This window comes from Quercus lobata, chromosome 2 (assembly GCF_001633185.2).
Source record: "Quercus lobata isolate SW786 chromosome 2, ValleyOak3.0 Primary Assembly, whole genome shotgun sequence".
Classification (NCBI taxonomy): Eukaryota; Viridiplantae; Streptophyta; class Magnoliopsida; order Fagales; family Fagaceae; genus Quercus; species Quercus lobata.
The window spans coordinates 24,295,749-24,304,440 of NC_044905.1; the positions used below are offsets into that span (position 1 = coordinate 24,295,749).

The 8,692-nt window shown below is 32.6% G+C and overlaps 1 protein-coding gene across 2 annotated transcripts; it reads right to left on the minus strand.

The window, feature by feature from the left end:
* Positions 1 to 5,160: 5,160 nt before the first annotated feature.
* LOC115975048 (extensin-like) lies at positions 5,161 to 7,140 on the minus strand. 2 transcript variants are annotated; one of them, XM_031095687.1, is made up of 3 exons: positions 6,019 to 7,140; positions 5,623 to 5,980; positions 5,161 to 5,426 (listed from the first exon to the last, which is right to left on the minus strand). In XM_031095687.1, the coding sequence occupies exons 1-2, from the start codon at positions 7,088 to 7,090 to the stop codon at positions 5,643 to 5,645; spliced, it is 1,410 nt and encodes a 469-aa protein (XP_030951547.1). In that variant the 5' UTR covers positions 7,091 to 7,140; the 3' UTR covers positions 5,161 to 5,426; positions 5,623 to 5,642. The 2 variants fall into 2 exon arrangements, with proteins under 2 accessions (XP_030951547.1, XP_030951546.1); XM_031095686.1 differs by having other exon boundaries at positions 5,623 to 7,138.
* Positions 7,141 to 8,692: the final 1,552 nt, after the last annotated feature.

The window sequence follows — 8,692 nt, forward strand, 5'->3', positions numbered from 1 at the left end:
TTGAAGATTTCTTCACGGCAGCAACTAACTACATTGGCTTTTGTGACTTCAGACTTGAAATCTCCAATCTTCAACCCTACTTCAAGATCTCATGTATAGTAGCGAACTGGCGAGAATTATGTTATTAAACCCTATGTAAATGGCAATTAATAATTATAAGATACAAAATAAATGAAGTTAAAACATAAAAAAATAAGTTGGTATTCAATTTAAACATAAATATACAACTAAACCAAATATTGAAAATAATATAATATTGTTGTTCGTAAAAATTATATAAATATAAATATAATGTTTTTATATATAAAAATGTAAAACTTGGGCAATTGATTTGGTCCTTTAACTAATTATTTCGAGAAAAAAATAAAATTATAAAAAAAAAACTTAAAAGCACATAAATAAAAGTACAAAATTGAAGGAAAATGTGTTTATTTGATCAAATAACTTAACATTAAAAACAAATGATTCGAACAAAATGGTGCGATTATGTCTTTCTAAAAAATCTGCTAGTTTTTTACTGTTTAATCGATTTCTTTTTTATTGTGTATTATTTTATGAGAGAACCCAGAATTTTTATACGATCCATCCTTTAAACATTTCAATCGCAATTTGGTTCAATTATCGGTTTGATACCATTATAACTATCACTAATAATTTTTCTATGACCATAATTTTCATATCAAAACTTTTGACACGAACTCTAATGTGGCTAATTGTCAGCAATAGACAATTACTTTCACATGAATTAATTACTCTATTTACATCACTTATAATTGGTCTACGTTAAAATAATGATAAAAATTGTGGTACAAAAATTATGTACATAACTTACTCATCACTAAAACAATATGGAATCTCATGTGTCAACTACATACAACATCTCTCTCATATTATTATTATTATTATTATGTCAAATGTGGGTAGAATCCATACAATATGAGAAAAATGCTTAATCTAGCTCATACATGAGGCACTCTTTTTGCTTGAACAATCTCACATCCCTTTTGAAATCTACTGTTTTTTTTTTTTTTTAAATCTTAATGAAATTTAATTTTACTATTAGTGTGAGTCTGTATAGCGCATTTCAGTGCGTTTGGAATTTTTTTGGCAAAATACGCATACTCATGCATTTTTGGTTTCCACAACATTATTTACATATTTAAAAATTATTTTACTAAAATATTATCAGTAATAAATTTTTATTTTTCAACAAATAAGTAGTATCTAAACAGACTCTTAATCATTTTTTTTCATAAATTTTTTTTAAAAAAATAACTTATTAATTTATTAATTTATGTCCTTGTAAAAGACGTTAGGAAAACAACTCTGACACGTATATTAGGTAATGCAATTTGTACATTGGTACTTCACTAATTTTGATTGTTGACAATGATTGCAATAGTTACCATTTACCGACAGTTACAGCTGTCAAAGTCAAATCAAAACTCCGCATGCCATGAAATAGTGGACCTGTAGCTCAGGATAATTATGAAATTTGGAATTAACAAAATAAACCGTAATTCTTGTCGAGTTGCAAATATTAGTAAGACAAATTTTTATAATTTCTTTTTAATATTCAAGCGTCAATAATAAGTAATGCAACAAAAATATTTTTTTTTGAGACAATAAATTATTAATTGATTATATACTAATTTACCCTCATTATTACTTTATTTTTCACCTTATCAAAACTTGTCATCAAAACAGTTATAAAAGAATGAGTAAAAACAATTATAATTTAGATTTAACATCATTTTTATTGATAACACAATTTAGAATTAAAACATGTTGTCCAGAATAATTGTGACAATTTTCATCTCTGTACACTTAGAGCACAGCAATAAGGTTGCTAAATGGACTAAAAAGTCAATTTAGCAACCAATATCCTTAAAAGTAGTTCTACAGCAAAGAAGGGGAATGTAAAAAAAATATAAGTACAAGCTAGCAGTTCATTCTAGCTTAATACTCAAAAACGAAAATTAATCTTTTAATATGTGGTGTTAAAAAAAATAGTATTTTAATGTGTTGATAATTGTGATTGTTATTTATTGTATTGAATATATTATTTTATTGTGTTGTTTTTATTATTTTAATATATTGAATGTTAAAATAAAACTTTTAATATTAGGTGTAATATAAAATAAAGTGTTAAAATAAATAAAATAATATTTTGAGTTATTAAAATAGGATTTTGAAGTACTAAAATAAATAAGAGTACAGTACCTCACCATATTTTTTTAGTTTTCTTACTATGAACGCTCTTCCTGAGTACATGTCGGCACATTCGTTCCCAATGCGGCCGGGGGGTGGTGAGTAAGCGGTTTAAAAAAAAAAAAAAAAAAAAAAAAAAAAAAAAAACAGTAACTCTTGTCGGTGAGGTACTGTACTCTTATTCTAATGTTCAAAATTGAATTTTAGTCTTTGTAGAGCATTATAATTAATGGGTTGTGTTACGTTAACCACAAATTTTTATTTTTTATTTTTTCTGACACAATTTGTCTTTTTTTTACCATTTATGTCATTTTTACAGTTTTACATATATCATTCAAATTTTTTTTGACTTTTTCTGACAATTTTTTTTTAATCTTTTTTCTGCACTTAACTAGAACCAGGCGGTGCTGGTTAACATTCTCTATAATTAATTTTGCAATTAAAGCTAAAGTGCAGCTCCTGTAAAATGTGTACTTCACAAATATGTTGAATGTCCTTTTTTTTCTTTTTAGTGAAAAAAGAAAAGGCTCTCTCTGTATGGATTTATTGACTTTACATCATATGACAATAATGGATAATAATATATGTATTACTGGAGTTTTGTTGGGAGTATTGCTCGAATTGCTCACCAAGTAAAGCAATTTGAGGTTGAATGTTCTTTTTTTGTGTTGACTTGGATGACCTTAAGATTATCATTAATATCAATTATTATTGCATATATAAAGTTACACATTGTCGTACCTACTTTAATAAAAATTATGTTTTTAAAATATGATTTTAATTATATGATTTACACACCATACCTAACTATCACTGCTATATACTTTAACTAGTTCTGACTTCTGACTCAATGGGTATTCACGGCGGAAAAGGAAAAAGAATAAAAAGTCAATTGGAATTCATATATAACAACAACCCAACAGTTAATCAATAATCACTAGCTTGATCTGATGATAGAGCGGGCTTAATTATTACCTAAAATAATGGTGTTTCTACGTGATGTTTGTTATCATGTGACATGTTTCCAAGTTTAAACAAGAAAAAATGGACAATAAGTGTCTGGACACCAGAACATTTACAGAGAAATTCACAAATTATCTCTTCCATCAGTGTTTTGGTGGACTCAATTGAGGAGAGCTGAAAGTTTGACGAGAGAGATTGTGAAAGTTTCCTATGATTTTTTTTATGTGGCTGTAGACTTGTTGAGGTCCACTCAGGATAGTTACACAATAAGTGTACAAAAACATTTTCCAACATTTTAAGAGCAGGACAATGACAAACTCATAAATCTCGTCCATATTCGGAATTTAGGTCTCGCCTCCCTTATATGTCAGTGTCACTGGTATCATTTTCCATGCAAATTGGTCCCACAGCAAAACATCTAATAATTATCTCTTAGATTTAATATATATGCATACTACGTAGACCTCACACATTATAAATCTTTTTTTTTAATTAAAAAATACATCTTAAGTAAAGAGAGTTTTGAATCCCCGACATTTCAATTGAAAACTAGAGCATTAAATGAGTTAAAATTTGTCGAGTATTGAATGTCCGAACTTGGTTTGACAATAAATGTAAAACAAAAAATCAAGCTGGCCTCAAGCTCAAATTAAGCCAACAAACATTGTTCAAGCTTGAGCTTATCAAAATATCCAAAAGCTTGAGCTTAGCTTGGCTCAACTAAATTCTTCATTCAAATCGAATTTGAGCTTAATATGAAGCTCTTAGATTTGATATCCCATACAAGACTTTACCAAGTCTATATTATGCCCATTTAGATTGGACGAATGGTCCTCAGTCTAAATTAATTAAAGGTTAATTGGTAAAATATGAGTATATTTTTTAAGCATATATCAAGCTTATTACCAAGGTCATAAACTAGCCTAGCCTCAGTTTGTTTGTTTGTTTGTTTTTTTAATAAAATCCTATGATTTTTACAAGGTTATTGAGGTTCATAGCCTTTTACTAATAATTCTAGAGGTACTGTTTTGGTTTAATTTATTTTTATTCTAAAATAGAATGTGTAATTTTTAAAACATCACATTTTCAATATTTTAATTATACTTTCACATGTTAACAAAAAAACACATTCGTATAGTAGCCAAAATAAACTATTAAATTTCACTAAAAAAATATATTAATAAACTAAAAAAAAAAAGGGTTCATCTGTACGCTATAAGTTCTCCAAGGACATAAACGACAAGGGGTAGTGTTTATGATAGGTTCTTACACACACTTGAAATACAGAATCATGACTTCAGAGGCCAAGTTAAAAATCATGCCTTCATGTTTGAAAATTGTTTATTTTCAATAATAAATTTGTGAGATAAAAAGCTAAAAGCTCAATTATTTTTATAAAAACTTATATTATTTAAAATAAGAGATTAAATTATATATGAATTTTAAATCATATTATCTTATCATATATTTAAGAATAGGTATAACCATACCCAATTAATTCTGATACTTATATATAAATCCAACAAAATTGAAAATATATTGAGATATTATTAAATATAGTAGGATATATTAAATTTTAAGTAAAATACAAACGTGACAATCTATTATTAAATAATATAAAATATAAATTTTACGCACCATTATTTCTAAATTCAAACTCTTAAAATAAAGATGAGATAGAAAACGTGGCACTCACACACCGTGAAAAAAAAAAAAGCACCATTCAAGTGTATTGGTAAGAATGTGGGTGTATTCTTCCAATAATAAGACGACAGATAGGTTCAATTAAAGTGCGATCAACATGACAAGATTTGCTGTTGTCCATTAAGTTTTCCTGTGACGCTATTTTCGATTCTGCTGCATGGAAAATGCCATGCATTCCCAGACAAAAGGGTCTAATTATGAGATGTCACATTCCCACAAGTCACACCCAGCACCATAAGCTTAACGAGAGGTAAAAAAAAAAAAAACCATTACGATAGACCATTCGAGAAACGTGTTTATTTTATTATAGCGATCAACCTTCGCGTTTGCTTAAGGTTGAAATCTACAAAATACATAAGACATGATAGGGCATAATAAATACACATTGGAAGCACTTCACCCAACAATATTAAAAAGTTGGAACTCCTATAAACATATAAAATAAACGTCCATATCAAATCCGAACTCGCGCTGTTCTTGTATAGTAGTAATTAATAAACATCTTCTGCCTGCAGCCGTTCTTTATTTTGACAAATCCTCATGCGTTCCTGCAAGAAAATGTTTTGACTCTGGTCAATATGTTCATTTGCTTATAATGACTTAGAAAGCATAAGAGGAAAAAAAAAAAAAAAATGTTTGGACGACTTAAAATGCGAAGATTGACTAGAGATGTTTACTGTTGCTAAAAATGAAATGTCATAGAAAAAAATAGTAAATGTAATATTGTTGTAATAAGAAGCTTACCATACTTCTGGAGGCATTTTCTAGTAGTGAGGAGGAGGGGGTGATGAGTAGATGTAGTGTGGTGGTGGTGGAGGTGGGGACTTGTACTTGTAGACTGGAGGAGGTGGAGGAGGAGACTTATATGCGTATGGTGGGAGTGTTGGGTGGGGAACTGGGTGGGGAACTGGGTGTGGGTGTGGGTGTGGTTGTGGGTGTGGTAATGGGTGTGGGTGTGGGTGTGGGTGTGGTAATGGGTGTGGGTGTGGGTGTGGTGGGGGTGGTGGAGGAGACTTGTATTTGTAAACTGGTGGTGGTGGAGGAGGGGACTTGTACTTGTACGGTGGGACTGGGTGGTGTGGGTGTGGTTGTGGGTGTGGTGTGGGTGTGGGTGTGGGTATGGGTGTGGTTGTGGGTGTGGTGGGGGTGGTGGAGGAGACTTGTACTTGTAAACTGGTGGTGGAGGAGGAGGGGACTTGTACTTGTACGGTGGGACTGGGTGTGGGTGTGGGTGTGGTTGTGGGTGTGGGTGAGGGTATGGGTGTGGTTGTGGGTGTGGTGGGGGTGGTGGAGGAGACTTGTACTTGTAAACTGGTTTTGGGTGTGGTGGGGGTGGGGGAGGAGACTTGTAGTAATATGGTGGGAGTACTGGGTGTGGTGGGGGTGGTGGAGGAGACTTGTACTTGTAAACAGGAGGAGGTGGAGGAGGAGACTTGTACTTATATGGTGGGAGTACTGGGTGTGGTGGGGGTGGTGGAGGAGACTTGTACTTGTAAACTGGTTTTGGGTGTGGTGGGGGTGGGGGAGGAGACTTGTATTTGTAAACAGGAGGAGGTGGAGGAGGAGACTTGTACTTGTAAACTGGTTTTGGGTGTGGTGGGGGTGGTGGAGGAGACTTGTACTTGTAAACAGGAGGAGGTGGAGGAGGAGACTTGTACTTATATGGTGGGAGTACGGGGTGTGCTGGTGGTGGAGGAGGAGACTTGTACTTGTAAACTGGAGTAGGTGGGTGATGTGGTGGGATATGTGGTGGGTAATGTGGTGGGTGCACTGGGTGGTGTGGTGGATGCACTGGGTGGTGTGGTGGGTAATGTGGTGGGTGCACCGGGTGGTGTGGTGGATAATGAGGAGGATAGTGTGGTTTAACAGGTGGTGGAGGAGAGAAGTACTTGTAGGGCTTCTTGGGTGGTGGGTGGTGGGGTGGAAGGTGTGGTGGATAATGTGGGTGGTGTGGTGGGTGGTGTGGTGGATGCACTGGCTTCACTGGTACTGGTGGAGGAGGAGAGTGCACTGGGTGGTGGGGTGGAAAGTGTGGTGGGTAGTGTGGTGCTGGGTGGTAAGGAGGTGGTGGTGGTGATGTGTAGTGGTAAGGAGGTGGTGGAGGAGAGGCATATGGGTAGTTTGCGTTGGTTTCTGATGGCAAGCTAAGTGAGACTATTGCTACTAAGACAGTGAGCATGAGAGAGGCCATTGAGGACCTCATTTTCCCCATCTTCACTCCTAAGAGGGTTTTGGTAGTGAGTTCTGCTCTTAAACCAACCCGCTAGACCTTCTTATATAGCTTGTCTTTTTACCCTTGGGCCAATAAACCTGTGTCGGTAGTATGACTTTACAATAGTATTTCACCTTTCTTGGAAAACATTTAGTACTAGTGGGTTATCGTAAAATGATACATCTATGTTAAATTGACTATAAAATAATATTAATATCACCTCCGAACAACATAGAAATATAATATACATACGCATCGGAACATGTTTGAATAAGCTGTCATGGATATTTCGACTAATGTTATGTCCCCCTAGTGGGTATTGTTTAATTATTGGTGGATCTTGATTGATTAGATTTAGAGGCTGCAAGCTAAGCAGACTATAAAGTATAGGTGTGAACTTTTTTTTTTTCGTTCTTTTTTTTTTCTTTTTTAACTGTGGCTTTTAGAATGCAATAATTCAGAATATGGTTTTTCTTTTCCTTTTTTTTAGAGTACATTCAGATCCTTGTGTATGTAATTTTCTTCACAGAGAGCTCCAAAACGTGTGACCATACTTTCCATGATTTTTTTGGGGATACAGGGACCAGGCGGCGCGACTTTCATCGCGCTCTCTCTCTCTCTTTCCTTTATCTCTATCTCTAGAGCGTCTTTTTCACATTTTGCATGGCATTTCTTCCGTTCTGTGGGCGTAGTAGTAAGATCAAAGAAAGTGCCCGTTTGCTTTCTTTTATTATTATTATTATTATTATTATACATGTTGCAATTACTTTATATAATTTGATAATTACCATAAGTGAGGAGAGTTTGAACCCCTAATTATTTTGATAGAAATATAAAAAAATGCTAACTAATTAAACTATAAAATTAATTGATGTAATTGTTTTTAGAACTAAATTTAGTTATAAAGTTAGTTGTAGTTTAAGGTTACAATTTTACTCAATATTTTTTTTTTTTTTTTTATTGAAGGTGAATTTTGAGAATTCCATCATTGGATTACATCTTTTTCTTATATAGCTTGCAAAATTTTTAGAAAGTTACAGATCAATAGTTATTTTATCAATAAATTATTTAAATTGCTAGTTTTTGTAATTTAAAATTATGTATAAAATGTAAACTTATAGATCATATAATATATAATATTCGATTGATATAAAATTTGACATGTATATTAAGAGTGTAAAGAACATGCAATTCAATGATTAGCTTTTTAAAATATATAGTAATGTTTATTTTATTGAGTAAGGTTGTACCTTATGTTACAACCAATTTTGTAGATAAATTTTGTCATTATTTTTAACTTGATAAACCTTATCAGGATATTCCAAACATTCATCCTCAGTTCACTACTCATTGAAGAGAACACATACTTTATAGCTTCAGCTTTGTTACTTTTGTATGTTGTTACTATACTGCTAGCCGTATATCCTTGTTTTTAATCAGTTTGTTAGAGTTGAAAGTTGTCCTGTATTGATAGGTTAATTTGTCTATTTCGATTTCTATTAGTCAATGTTATGGAATTCATCAGTTAGGTACTTCGAGTATCTATTTTCTGAATATAAGAACAGGATAATGTATTTGTTAATTCTTTTTGAGAAGAATGTA

Bases quoted from the DNA above. Each gene is read 5' to 3' on its own strand.
- LOC115975048 (XM_031095686.1), bottom strand. From the start codon at position 7,090: ATGGGGAAAATGAGGTCCTCAATGGCCTCTCTCATGCTCACTGTCTTA. The intron at 5,427-5,622 runs GTAAGCTTCTTA...ATTTTCTTGCAG, and splicing joins AAAATGCCTCCAGAAGTATG to GAACGCATGAGGATTTGTCA.